The sequence below is a fragment of the Maniola jurtina genome, chromosome 25, assembly GCF_905333055.1.
Source record: "Maniola jurtina chromosome 25, ilManJurt1.1, whole genome shotgun sequence".
In the NCBI taxonomy this organism is placed as follows: domain Eukaryota; kingdom Metazoa; phylum Arthropoda; class Insecta; order Lepidoptera; family Nymphalidae; genus Maniola; species Maniola jurtina.
The window spans coordinates 6,344,104-6,359,667 of NC_060053.1; the positions used below are offsets into that span (position 1 = coordinate 6,344,104).

Below are 15,564 nucleotides of genomic sequence, written 5' to 3' on the forward strand. Positions count from 1 at the left end.
CTTCTCATTCTGAGAGGAGACTCGCGTTCAGTATTACGCAGTGTGCCTAGTGGGAGATTTTTAACCTATTCGATCGCGTAAAAGTTAACTGCGTTTTGTATGGAATTGAAACAGCGCCATCTTCTTGTCACTAGATGGCGCTGTTTCAATTCCATACAAAATGCAGTTAACTTTTACGCGATCGAATAGGTTAAAAATCTCCCACTAGGCACACAGGACGGGCGTAATGATGACGATGGTGATCACGTATATCATACCAAGTAAAATATGTAGAAAAATAATATGCAGTGAATATAATTCCTCCAGCCATTGTTTCGCGAGGTCAACGCACGGCGACAAATCAATTAGCATTTTATCAGTTGCCTTTCAATATATACCAGTTTCACGATTGTGTCACGCCGTTATCTAAATGTAATAAAAGGAAAAGGTGACTGACTGACTGACTGATCTATCAACTTACACAAGTGCCTTTTTAACCCCCGACCCAAAAAGAGGGGTGTTATAAGTTTGACGTGTGTATCTGTGTATCTGTGTGTCTGTGTATCTGTGTATCTGTGTGTCTGTGTATCTGTGTATCTGTGTATCTGTCTGTGGCATCGTAGCGCCTAAACGAATAAACCGATTTTAATTTAGTTTTTTTTGTTTGAAAGGTGGCTTGATCGAAAGTGTTCTTAGCTATAATCTAAAAAAATTGGTTCAGCCGTTTAAGAGTTATCAGCTCTTTTCTAGTTTTCTTGTAGAAAAGAAGGTTAGATAACCGTTAGGTTCATAATATTATGTCAATAGACAAATGTCAAGCTGTCAAGATGGACGTTGCCTAAATACATAATTATTTATTTGAAACTATTTGAAAATGATGTTTTGGAAAACTCAAATACTTTGGATCGTCGGGGGTGTTATAAATTTTTAATTTACACTTGTAGATTATACAGGTAAAGCCCTTTCACATGATACCCCACTCGGTATAGTTATCTTACTTTGAAAATTGAAACACATTTTAATTTTTTTTTAATGATGTAACCACAAATTCACGGTTTTCGGATTTATTCCTTTACTTATGCTTTAAGAACTACCCACCTGCCAAACATGATTCTAGGTCATCGGGAAGTACTCTATAGGTTCTCTTGACAGACACGACAGATGTACGGACGGACAGACGGACGGACGGACGGACGGACGGACGGACAAACAGACAGACAGACAGATAACAAAGTAATCCTATAAGGGTTCCGTTTTTCCTTTTGAGGTACAGACCCCTAAAAAGTACTTGAATTAGCACAAATGTAGTTCGAGAAAATTCATTTATTGAGAAAAAATTATTTGAATTTATATTCACATGGGAAAAGTAAACAATGTGAACACATTATACAAAAACAAGTCGGGAAAATGTTTTCCCAGAGTTTACTGAACTCTTTTATCGAGTAATCTGTATGTACTTTGTAACTAACGTAATTCATTTCTATTATTATTTTTTATATTTGTTGTTAGTTCCATTATCTTCAACAATCTTCACGTATGTACCTCCAAGTAAGTATATTTACATGCCGAGTATATTTTTATTTTTGACTAGCTGATGCCCGTGACTTCGTCCGCGTGGATTTAGGGTTTATCGAAATCCCGTAGGGAACTCCTTAATTTTCCGGGATTAAAAGTAGCCTATGTGCTAATCCAGGGTATTATCTATCTCCATTCCAAATTTCCGCCAAATCTGTCGAGTAGTTTTTGCGTGAGGAGTAACAAACATACACACACACACATACAAACTTTCGCCTTTATAATATTAGTGTGATAAGCTCAGAGTCACTCAGCGGGCGATGGAGAGACGTATTTTAGGGTTCCGTACCACAATAGAAAAAAAGGAACCCTTATAGGATCGCTTTCTTGTCGGTCTGTCTGTCGTGTCTGTCAAGAAACCTAAAGGGTACTTTCCGTTGACCTAGAATCATGAAATTTGACAGGTAATACAATACGTCTTATATCAAAAGTAAGGAAACAGTCCGAAAATCGTGAATTTGTGCTTTTTGAAAAAAAAAAAATTGAACGGTGGTACGGAATCCTTAGTGTGCAAGTCCGACTCGTACTTGGCCGGTTTTTATTAACTAAATGGGCTTGCGTTTGACTGCAATCACACCAAACAGAAGAGGATGGAACCTAAGGTGGAGCGTGCCTGCCCAGAAGGTGCCTATTCACTCTTCTTTTATGGTACCAGTATTATAGCTAGCGGGAAAAACGGAAGCCGGAAGGGCATTCCATATTCTAGTAGTGCGTATTTGAAACGAGGAAGCAAATTGTAAGCGAAATTTTCAAACAAAGCTAAATAAGCACGTAGGTATTTTTAATTTTGAAATGACGAGCACGCTTGTATAATGCGCAATTCTCGAAACGAAGAGTTATTCCAATGTTAACGAATTATGACGACCTTGGTACATCATGTCTTTCTCTGAAGTGGAGGAAATAAGGCCATTTGCAGGCGGACGACAACGAGGCGACTTTGCCTTCTACCATCCACGGAATACTTACAGAAAATCACTCCACGAAGATCTCTCTCTCTGTCTTTCTCTCTCATCTCGCTCTCCTCTCTCTATTCTCGCTCTCTCTCTCTCCCTCCTTTCGCTCTCATGAGAGATTTAAGCGCAATAAATTTAAACAAAGTTAAATAAGCACGTAGGAATGTATTTTTAATTTTGAAATGACAAGCACGCTTGTATAATACGCAATTCTCGAAAAGAAGAGTTATTCAAACGTTAACAAAATATTATGACGACCTTGATGCATCATGTCTTTCTCTGAAGTGGAGGTAATAAGGCCATTTGCAGGCGGGCGACATTGAGGCGACTGATTTATAAATGTCTTTGCCTTGTACCTAACTTTACTTTATATTACTGGTCCCCACGCGAAAAATACTCGACGGCTTGTGAATATACAAGACTAGCGGCCCGCCCCGGCTTCGCACGGGTGCAAGTCAAAGTTATAATTTATCGTAAAACTAATGGAAAAGTGGTTATAATGGCTAAAATATAAATGTTTGGTTTATACTATTGCGGACTTTTTTGTAGGCATTATTGAGTTCTACAACTTTTCTATAGAAGTCAACCATACATCTCTAACCATTTAGGCAGCGTTCGCGAGAATCGTTAACGTACGGCAGTTTTTTCGACGCCTTACTCCACAATTTTCACTACCACGAAAAATCCTATCTATTTTCCGGGATAAAATATAGCCTATACGGATTCGGAAGAATCCCTCTAAGTAATGGTAAAAGAAATTTTGAAATCGGTCCAGTAGTTTTTGAGCCTATTCAATACAAACATACAAAAATACAAAGGTTTCCTCTTTATAATATTAGTATAGATGATAGACGTATTATTGTGCGCAGCTTTCTACGAATAATATCATACTATGATAAAATATACTTATATTATAAATGCGAAAGTGTGTCTGTCTGTCTGTCTGCCTGCCTGTCTGCTACGTTTTCGCGGCTCAACCGCTGAACTGATTTTAATGAAAGGTACAGAGTTAACTTACATCCCGGGGACGGACATAGGCTACTCTTTATACTGTAAAGTTAAAGATTTCCTACAGGAGTAGTTAAGGGTCTATCCGTTTAACTGATTTATATGAAAGGTACAGGCAATATTTTATCCCGGAAAAGCAAAGAGTTCCCACGGGATTTTTAAAAACCTAAATCCAGACGGACGATGTTGCGGGCATCATTTAGTAATCAATGAAGTAAACAGCCTACATATCAAGTCCATGACACCCATATCCGCGCTTATAATTTTTTTGGCAGACTTTTGTACGTTTCTTACAAAGTCGGGATACGGGGTTGATGACCGACCTACGATGCATTCACCATCTAGATTCTAGGTCGAAGCGAACAAATAAACGAACGAACATTTGTTATTGACATTCGAACAGTTAAAGGTAGGTACAATACATAAATACTATCTAGGCTCATTTTTTTAGAAATTCCAGTTTTTTGAAATTCCCATGTTAGAGATGACTAAAAAACTACTTTTTGGAGTTAGCCGCTTTTTAACTAAAGGGACCGCATTGTGTGATAGTGGGCGTTTACCTTAACAAGGAAATAAGACCTTTAAAAATAACTGTTTATTCACTTACTTATTTACTTACATTGGACCTCGAATCGAATTACGCGAGACTGGCGTAAGATTACAAAGTGCAAAAACTATAAAAAGTTTTTTTTAAAATTATATAAATAAAAGATATTTTATATTGTAACATCACACTAATATTATAAAGGCGAAAGTTTGTATGTGTGTGTGTGTGTGTGTGTGTGTGTGTATGTGTGTGTGTGTGTGTGTGTGTGTGTGTGTGTGTGTGTGTGTGTGTGTGTGTGTGTGTGTATGTTTGTTACTCCTTCGCGCATAAACTACTGGACGGATTTGGTTGAAATTCGAAATGGAGATAGATAATATCCTGGATTAGCACATAGGCTACTTTTTATCCTGGAAAACCAAAGAGTTCCCACGGGATTTCGAAAAACCTAAATCCACGCGGACGAAGTCGCGGGCGTCAGCTAGTTAAATATGAATCTAATGAGTCAAATTAAATATGAATCAAAATAATATATACTGCCATACTATGTATAACTATATAATGTTATAGATGCGAAAGTGTGTCTGTCTATCCATCTGTCTGTCTGTTTGTCTGTCTGCTAGCTTTTCACGGCTCAACAGTTTAACCGATTTTGATGTTTGGTACAGAGGTAGCGTACACCCCGGGAAAGACATAGGCTACTTTTTTTACTGGGAAATCAAAGAGTTCCCACGGGATTCTTAAAAGCCCATCCGTTAAAATCGGTTAAGTTGCCCGCCGTGGCTGAAACTCGGTCGGGAAGGACATTATTACCTATTTATTATTATTATTATATTAGACTAGCAGATGCCCGCGACTTCGTTCGCGGATGTAGGTTTTTTAAAATTCACGTGGGAACTCTTTAATTTTCCGGGATAAAAAGTAGCCTATGTGCTAATCCAGGGTATAATCTATCTCCATTCTAAATTTCAGCCCAATCCGTCCAGTAGTTTTTGCGTGAAGGAGTAACAAACATACACATACACACACACACACACACACAAACTTTCTCCTTTATAATATTAGTGTGATGTTGTGGTTTTAGGTTTATTAAAAATCCCGTGGGAACTCTCTGATTTTCCGGGATAAAATGTTGCCTATGTCAATTTCCGGGATTTAAGCTACTTCTTTACATCAAAATCGGTTAATCTGTTGGGCCGTGAAAAGCTAACAGACAGACAGACACACTTTTGCATTTATAATATTAAGTATGGATTATTATAATATTGTGATCATAATGATATTGTTTAACCCGAGCTCACCTTGAGGCTGCCTCGGGCGGATGTCACCGGATATATCGACTTACCGCCGTCTCACATCTGCTCTTAGGACGTTCATAAACGGACCAGTTTTCTGGCAATTTGTTGTTGCAATTGTATAGCCGTCGAGTTGCAGTCTCTAACTCGCATGTCTTAACAGAGCTCTCTCCGTCACTTGCTCCATACAATCGTAGTTCCAATTTCATTTGAATATTAAGCAACCAAAGTCCATGAAATTTTGCCGACATATTCTAGAAACTAATGTCTGTGCCTAATACTTTAGCAGCTTTATTACAATTTATCTTTTCTTTGTTACAGCTTACGGCAAAGTGTTCCTAGTTAGAAAAAGATGCGGTGTCGACGAAGGAAAGTTATACGCAATGAAGGTGCTCAAAAAAGCGTCCATAGTACAGAAATTAAAGACTGCCGAACACACGCGGACGGAAAGACAAGTAAGTAAGGGATCTCGCGCACTGTACTCTATCCATGGAAATACGTTAGTATTATAGGGCGCTCTCTGTTGTAATCTCATACAAATGACAGAGCCAAAAAAACTCTACGGGCGTTATTAATTTTGAGGCACCAACCAATCACAAACGAAACTATGTTTTCGAATTGAATTGATTGGTTGGTTGAAGTAGTTATCACCCACTGAGTTTTTTGGCTCTGCCATTCGTATGGCTAATAAGTTGTATGGATTACTAATGTACATAGTACATTTAGGGCTCTCTCTGATTACAGAGAGTATAGTAGCACAATATAACAAGTGTAAATTAAAAATTTATAACACCCGCGACAAGTGAAGGTTACAGTAACTAGAAAAGTGTTGATAACTTTCAAACGGCTGAACCGATTTTCTTGGATTATAGCTAAGAACACTCTCGATCCACCTTTCAAACAAAAAAAAAACTAAATTAAAATCGGTTAATTAGTTTAGGAGCTACGATGCCACAGACAGATACACAGATACACACGTCAAACTTATAACTCTTTTGGGTCGGGGGTTAAAAAGAGACACTCTGTAGTCCGACACCTTATACTGGTTTCCCGCGGTGTGTGATTATGCGGATTATCACGCTCGGACAGCCACGCACCGCACACAAGACTCTGACGACAACGACGCGACGGGTCTGTGCTACCACGGACGATACTCTTCCTATGATGCGTCGGTGCGGGCTGGTCCGCCTGTGTCCGAATATCCCGCACACCGTGGGAAGCCGGTATTATATCTCGTGATAAATTACGACTACGACGACCCTTCAACATAGGGCCCAACTACGTAGGCCATGTGGTAAACAATAGCCAAAATCCTTCTCACTCTGAGAGGAGACCCGTTCTCTGTAGTGAGCCGGGCGATGGGTTGATCATGATAATGATAATTCATTCTATAAAGTAAGAATTCTATTCTAGTATAGAGTAAGGAAAAATAACAAAGTTGTAAGTTGTAACTAAAGTAGGTAGCATAACACCCTAGGTCACCTTATTACATAATATCTACTAACAAACGGACAAGGGATTACTAACAAAGAAAATATGCTTAATCCAATTACCAGTGTGAACTATGGAGTTAGACGCGGCGCGTCTACTGCTAGGTATTACAAAGATTACATATACCATACATACATACTTCATTACATACATAGTACATACATACATTACATACTTCTGTAGGTATTATGGTGTTATTTTGTACATACTGTAAACATCACTCAGAAAAGCAGGTCTAATTGAAGTATTTTTAACCCCCGACCAAAAAAGAGGGGTGTTATAAGTTTGACGTGCGTATCTGTGTATCTGTCTGTGGCATCGTAGCTTCTAAACTAATGAACCGATTTTAATTTAGTGTTTTTTTTTTTTTGTTTTAACGGTGGCTTGATCGAGAGTGTTCTTAGCTATAATCCAAGAAAATCGGTTCAGTCGGTTGAAAGTTATCAGCTCTTTTCTAGTTACTGTAACCCCTTCACTTGTCGGGGCTTTTATAAATTTTTAATTTACACTTGTGTACATATTGTAAACATCACTCAGAAAAGCAGGTATTATTGAAATATTTTTAACGAATAATAATGATATATCCTCTCTATATGTTGCCTCAATAACTAACACCGAAAAAAAAAAACTAGGATGGCTTTTTTTTTTAAATGAAAATTGCGAGCAAACGAGCAGACGTCATTCACTTGAAAGTGATTACCTCCGCCCATGAACATTCGCAGCACCAGAGGAACCGCTAATGCGTTGCCAGTCTTTCAGGAATTTGTTGGTCCGCCTCTTGAGTAACCCCATGTTGTAATCTAGTAGGAACACCGCCGAAGGGAGTTGATTCCACAGTTTGCATGTGCGTGGAAAAAAGGATCTTGTATAACGGGCGGTCGAAGTGCACCGGGCACCCAACTGGTGAGGGTGAAATTTCCTACGGGTTTATGATAGAATAGAATAGATTTTTATTCAAATAGACTTTTACAAGTGCTTTTGTATCGTCAAATGATTTACAACTGGTTCGGAATGCCGTTCCTACGGAGAAGAACCAGCAAGAAACTCGGCGGTTGCTCTTTTCAATTCTTAAATTTACAATAATATTCCATACTATACAAGCAATTGCAGCCCCGCGCATCGTTGGAGCGAGTCAAATCCATGTTTTAATAAGGGGTTTAAATGTTGATATTTTTGTTGTAGGTCCTGGAAGCGGTGCGGGCGTGTCCCTTCCTCGTCACACTGCACTACGCCTTCCAGACTGACGCCAAACTGCATCTCATACTTGGTGAGTTGAAGAGAATAACACCTTTTGTATTTATTTTATAGTCTAAGGCGCCATCTCCACGGGCGAGGGAATTGCAATGAGTCCGACCTACTTTCGTCGTAAAGTAAAAAATAAAATAAAATAAAAATAAAGGTGTGTGAAATCCGCACTTGTCCAGCGTAGTGAACAATGGCCGAACCCTTCTTACTCATTCTGAATAGAAGAGACCGTGATTAGTGGACTGGTTGATGATGATTTCTATGGTATGATGTGATTGATATACTTACATTATTTAAATAGACGGAAATCCACTGCTGAACTTAGATCTCATGTAAATATTTCCACACAGTACCGCAGACAGATTTCAGTTGATCTCTAATTTTTGTTTTCTTTGAAACTAGTATAACCAGAAATCGTTTGTATGCCATACTCCATAGTATAAGTAGGTTCATACTGGTTAGTAGGAGTAGGTTCGATTCCCGAGCAAAGGTCAAGGGTAGAACACTTACGTAATTGGCACAATAATGTATGTTACGTATATAATATGTACCTGATTCATATACCTACTGCTTCTTGTTTCTTTATATATTATATATATGTATAAAAGTTGTTGTTATTACACAATTTCAATTTTTGTTAGACTACTCAATGTTTTATGTATGGATAGTATTGTTTGTTGACTATTTATAATTTGTTTTACAATAAAGCGATGTCGATTTAGTATCTATCGTTTATTCAAAACTTTCTCTCCAAATATTACTAAGTAACAGCATTATATTATCGTTAAGCGTATGTCATAACTCATAGCAGAATCCTAAGAGCGGCCGTACACTGGCGCTTGAAGCAGTCACGATTGACTGCTTTAAGAGGGCTCTCTCCGTCACTCGCTCCATACAAACGTAGTTCCAATTTCATTTGAATATTAAGCGAACAAAGTCCATGAAATTTTGCAGACATATTCTAGAAACTAATATCTATGTCTGTGGTTTTCCAGATTTCTGTTAAAATATTCGGTTTCAAAGTTACGCGGTCTTAAAAATTTACATACAAATCTTTGAGCCCCTGTAATTTTAAAACTACATATTTTTAGAAAAATCTAATCTATGAAGCGAGCAGAAGCGAGTGACGGAGAGAGCCCTGTTAAGCTGCGACTGCATAGTGAACTACTGCGGTCGAGCAATTGCATCAAATGTCAAATACCCTGACTGCTCTCGATTGCTCTAGCGTACTTAACCCTCTATAGTATTATACAGTAACAATAGAAAGATCTTCTTCAGAATTGTTGTTATGTCTGGAGAACCAGTTGCGGTCGGTCTGACCACAACAAAGCAATTGCAGTTGAATAAACTGCTCGAGCAGTTGATAGCGACAACTAGAGCGGAGCGCGTACATTGTTAAACGTTTAACTGCTCAGGTTGAGCAGTTTATCTGTCTGTGCGGCCGCTCTAACAGATGATATGATCATTTGACCCATGCATGAGACGTCAAACATGCAATACGAAATCGCCATCAACAAGTGGTAATCTCATTATTGCATACTGTGACACAACCATGGCGTAATGTCAAACCGAATCAGTTTCGTTATTTGTACGTGGCTCTTGCAAATTGATTTGTACCTACCATTTTATCTTGACCCATCCCAGCTGTGCTTGAGTGTAATTTCCGAAAATTTTGTAATGACTTTACTAAGATAACATAGGGTCTAAGCCAAGAAGGAAGGAAGGAAGCGGGTGAAATACCGGTTAAGAACCAGGGCACTAATTTGCCCTGCGCCCCACCCCGGTAAGTGGGTCAGGCATCGAAGCCCGTACCTAGTTAGGCCTTCAGCACACTTCCAAATGGAGAAGACCCGTAACAAACCAGGATACCATGACTTCTGAGGAACAGTAACAATACCAAGCCAATAAGATATTTCTCAATTAGATTCAGCAGATCGAAGTGTGCCAAGCATCAGTTTTTTTTTAATTTATAGACTAGCGCTTGGCTGCAATCATACCTGCTGGCAAGTGATGCTGCAGCCTAAGATGGAGCGCGCTTGCCTAGAAGATTCCTATTCACTCGTAGCTTTAGTTTTAAGTAACGTAATTAATTATCACCACTATATCGTACAAGTTTAACAATTCCGACCATCAAAAGGAGTACAATTGTACCTACTTTGAATAAATGATTTTGACTTTGACTTTGACACTCTTGGCTTGCAGGTACCCATTATAAAATTGAAGGGGAAAACTGATGTGGAAATTGGTTCGTACGTGTCGGTGGAATTTCGACTATGTACGGGTGCAGACCTTGGCGATGTCTTGCGGTTGTAGTTACCAAACCATATAGGTTGTGAGCCATGACTTCTGAGGAACAGTAACAAAACCAAGCCAGTGAGATAAATTCTCGATTAGATTCAGCATATCGCAGTGTGCCAAGGCCACATCAAAGTAGGTCCAGTGTTGCCTTGCGTTGGCTAATCGCGAACGCTACGTTTTTCAACGGCCGGCGTCTTGCGGCATATCGGAGTTCCGTTTGTTCAACAATTGAAGTTAATTTTTTAATATCGAAAGAGTTCATTTGCCCGCGTTTTAAATAAAATTGGCCCTGCAACTTCTGTACTTGTTCTAAATGAGATGTACATACTATAGATACTACTTCCGTTCTCGAATATCAACATGTCATTCTATTTTATTTTTAACCGACTTAAAAAAGGATGTGTTTCTCAATTCTTCTAGTTGAAAGCATTGTAGCTCAAAGCGCCTTCTAACCTTTTTAAATCAGCAAGGCGCCATATTGAAAATCGATGAAATTACTGATTTAAGATCAATCAATCAATCCAATTTATTCTAAGTATAGATTTGGGTTATCTACACTCTTATTCCTACTATTTTGGTTCATATCTGCAACTTTTCGCAAAGTCGGGTTCAAAATGCCCGATTACCTTTGGCATGCAGATAGCTATTATGGCGTAGACATCCGCTTACAAAGGATTTTAGAAAATTCAATCCCTAAGGGGTAAAATAGGGGAAGTTAGTGTGTACGCGGACGAAGTCGTGGGCATATGCTGTCTTGCTAATGGAATAATAGCCGACCTTAACAAAACTTATACATCAATTATGAATAATGATCTTTCATTATTTTCTCACGCGTGGTCAGTAGGTACTATCAAAAAGCCTACCGCTACACAATATAATGCACGCCAAGGGTAAGTAAGACATGATCTCTTATTTTGATACTTAACCACAATTGGTATCGCGCGCGGTCTTACACGTGTCCAGTTTTATCACACTAATATTATAAAGGTGAAAGTTTGTATGTGTGTGTGTGTGTGTGTGTGTGTGTGTGTGTGTGTGTATGTTTGTTACTCCTTCACGCAAAAACTACTGGACGGATTTGGCTGAAATTTGGAATGGAGATAGATAATATCCTGGATTAGCACATAGGCTACTTTTTATCCCGGAAAATCAAAGAGTTCCCACGGGATTTCAAAAAACCTAAATCCACGCGGGCGAAGTCGCGGGCATCGGCTAGTAATAATTAATTTTATTGTACCGATGATTTCAGTCCATGTAGGATTTCATTTTTTTCCTAAATTAAAAAAAATGTCAAATAGAATTCTGGTACGAACCGCTAAGGTGTAGTAACCTTTCCGACTTCTGGGTTTCTTGCCAAGACGCAAATCTTGCCTATATTTCTAAAACGGTGGTGGAATTCGAAAACTTGTTGTTCCTAGAATTAAAACTGTGCCTTGATTGACCGTACTTTGCTGATAGATTTGAGCTAGTACGATTCCAATTTCCTCGAAACAGTAATTTCTCAACTCGTGCCGAGCAAAAGCCTTGACCCGAACGACGGACGCGAGGCACTTTTTCTTTCACGCGGCCTACCTATTGTTTGATAGTTCTTGCTGCACTTATGCCAGTTTCGGTTAAGCGTCCCATGTTGGAGGAGGGTGCAGTTCTAGGGAGGGAGATTGTCATATTTGTATCAAACGCCTGCCTACATATTTTTAACCCCTCAAAAAGAGGGGTGTTATAAGTTTGACGCGTGTATCTGTCTGTGACATCGCAGCTTCTAAACTAATGAACCGATTTTAATTTTGGAAGGTCGCTTGATCGAGAATGTTTTTAGCTATAATCCAAGAAAATCGGTTCAGCCGTTTGAAAGTTATCAGCTCTTTTCTAATTACTGTAACCTTAACTTGTCGGGGGTGTTATAAATTTTTAATTTACACTTGTATACTAGATGATTAGGTATTTTATGAATCCCGTAGGAACTCCTTGATTTTCCGGGTTAAAAAGTAGCCTATATCCTTCCCCGGGATGTAATGTAGCACTGTACAACCTGTTTTCTCCTTCATTGATTCACCAGAGCTGCGGAAGCCTTTTGTCGAAGAAATAAATAATTCGAAGTCTTCTTCGTCTTGTAGTGCCTGATTCTTCCTACATCAATGACTTTTGCTCTCTCTTTGACTGCGCCTAAGGCATCATTTTCTAAACCACCAAGTTGTCATTATAATCCAGCGTTTATTCAAAACTCATTAGGCAAAGGCCTTATCAAGTTAGTGAAGCATTAACTAAACAAGAAATTTCTATTAGTCCGCCCTCATCGCCTCGTTTTTCCTTTTTTTCCACAACACCAGGCGAGTTGCAACTCGCAAACCTATTGTTAGACTTGCACGTGCATTCGCTGTGGGAAGCTGTGGCCCAAGTCATAAAAGCTTGCGTTCAAATGACAGACATACAGTGCATACATTTTGAGAACCATTTTTACTTTGTAGGTCCATTGGCATGTCAAAAGTACTTTTTTAGTCCTTAATCTAAGGAAGAATCGTACTTTTAACATGACAGTTGACACATAGATCAAAAATGTTGAGTGAATTCTCATTTTATGCATTGCACCTGATTTGAGAGCCAAAATAGAATGACATTCAGTAAATTTGTTTTGTAAAGTTCGCATAGATAAATCTAAATCCTCGCGAATGTTGACGTACGCTGAACGCTTTATAGATATCAGCCTTTTGAGAACATCTCTTACTAAATCGCTTGTGACTTGTACCACACGCCACTTCAGCCGTATAAATGTAACGACAACAATCTCATAATGGCGGATGTATTAACCGCGTGTATTGAGCTAGATGCTAGTCAATCGAACTTGTACTCGAACATTAACTATCTGCTTGAAAATAATGAGTTTATGATCAGGATCAATAGCTGTTTTAATGTGTGGTCTAAGTATGTTTTAAGACCACACTTTGACTTTGCTCATACTTAAGACATAATTAAAACGGGGCGGCGTTATATTGCTAGCTAAGTCTCGTTTGAACTACAACCTAAGTCTGAGCAAAGTCAAAAGACGCTCTACATATCTCGGCCTTTTGTGAAAAAATCTTATAAAATCGCTTATGTCTTGTACCACACGCCACTTCAGTAGCGGTTGGGTAACGACAGAACAATCTCATAATGGCGTATATATTAACCGCGTGTATTGAGCTATAGATGCTAGTCGATCGAACTTGTACTCGAGCGTTAACTATCTGCTTGAAAAGAATGAGGTTATGATCAGAATCGATAGCTGCTCTTATGTGTAGTTTAAGGATGAAATCTATAGAGCACACTTTGATTTTTCTCAGACTTAAGACATAATTAAAACGGGGCAGCGTTATTAATATTGCTAGCAAATCCGTTTCGTTTTAGGTACAACTTAAGTCTGAACAAAATCAAAGTACGGTCTATAGATATCAAAGTACGGCCTTTTGTGAAAAAATATTACTGAATCGCTTGTGACTTTTACCACACGCCACTTCAGTAGCGGTTGGGTAACGACAGAACAATCTCATAATGGCGTATATTAACCGCGTGTATTGAGCTATAGATGCTAGTCGATCCAACTTATACTCGAGCGTTAACTATCTGCTTGAAAAGAATGAGGCTATGATCAGGATCGATAGCTGGTCTTACTGGGTCTTATGTGTAGTTTAAGGTTGAAATCTATAGAGTGCGCTTTTTTTTCTCTCGTCTGGCTTTACAAAGATTAGCCAATGTCAAGTTTGTAGTAATTTGTAACAAGTTAATTAAACTATACAAGTATGGATCCCGTCTTCGCCGGTGCTCGCCGACACACGCATGGCACCCCCTTAGAGCGCTTTCCAGTCAGTTTTAACAAAAAAAACACACCAAAAAGGCAGAGCACGCCCGCCAGCTAACACCAACACAGACGAAGTCCAGAGTGCGCTTTGACTTTGCTCAAAAAGACATTGTTAAAATGGGGCAGCGTTATAACTTATATTGCTAGCTGTCTCGTTTTAACTAAATCTTAGTTTGAGCAAAGTCAAAAGATGCTCTAAGATCGTAGTCTTCATACAGTCTAAGATGGAGGCGGGCTAACCTGAAAGGGGTATGACAGATTTTATTAAGCGCATACTCCTTTGATTTGTACACGGTATCGTACCGGAACGCTAAAACCCGTATTCACAAACGTTACTATGAGGTCTCATAGTGAACTCGAACGCACAGTGTAGGTTCCACCAATCAGATGACTGTATCACGTCAATTTACAATGATCTGATTGGTGGAACCTACACTATGCGTTCGAGCGCACTGTGAGACCTCTTAATAATGATTGTAAATACGGCCGTAAATCGCTAGGCGGTACGGCTTTGCCGGTAGGGTGGTAACTAGCCATACGGCCGTAGCCTCCCACCACACGAAACTAAAACCATAGACTAAAACTTAAGTCCAATGTTTACTATATCCATCGCTATCTCTGGCAGTTCGCGGGTAGTAGTCAGGTTTTATTGCTGGTTTACTTTATCTTTTATTTTTGACGTGCGGAACTCTGAAAAGACCACAATCTTCAACCATAAAGGCACGACTGCAGAGATAGAGGGAGTCCGTCTACAAGAGAATTAAACTATGGAGGCTTCAAAAGTATTTGAATTTCAGAATTTGTCTGAGTTCACCAGACTGTGTTAACTGTATACAGTCTAGCGTCTATACCTAGTGGGAAACGGCTTATAAATTATTTATCCGCTGTAGGTCAGGGACACCCCCCTCTCTGCCCCTCCATCCATTAGGCACCCACCCGCACCGTCTGCGCCTGTTCACGAGAAAACTGTATCTTTTTGATAATGGCCAGCGATATTAATGTAACACTAGATGCGGCGCTTCATAGTAACAAGATAAAGTTAAACAGCACTAAAACCGGAATACTACCCGCGAACTGCCGAAAGATAGCGATTGATATAATATTGTAATAGTATAAAATTGTTTTTCTACCGTTCGGTGTATTTTAACATTGTACTATATTTATATTTATGAATTCTGAATTTTTTCCTGTTTCATTCCATACCCCACTCGATTCAATAGCAAAAAAAAATTTGGAGACCCCCACTTTTTTGGATGTAACATCCGTCAAGACGATTTTTTTCGTACAAAATGTACTATATCACCCGGACTATAATAACGAATCCATTGACACGTCATTCATCAA

General features: G+C 39.0%; 1 protein-coding gene across 2 annotated transcripts in view; it reads left to right on the forward strand.

The window, feature by feature from the left end:
- LOC123878216 (ribosomal protein S6 kinase alpha-5-like) overlaps nt 1–15,564 on the forward strand; it is a 120,459-nt gene that overhangs the window by 51,129 nt on the left and 53,766 nt on the right. For both annotated transcript variants that reach the window (XM_045925338.1, XM_045925340.1), the window contains exons 3-4: nt 5,676–5,809; nt 8,028–8,112. In XM_045925338.1, coding sequence (XP_045781294.1) covers nt 5,676–5,809; nt 8,028–8,112 — 219 coding nt within the window. The remainder of the gene's footprint in view (nt 1–5,675; nt 5,810–8,027; nt 8,113–15,564) is intronic.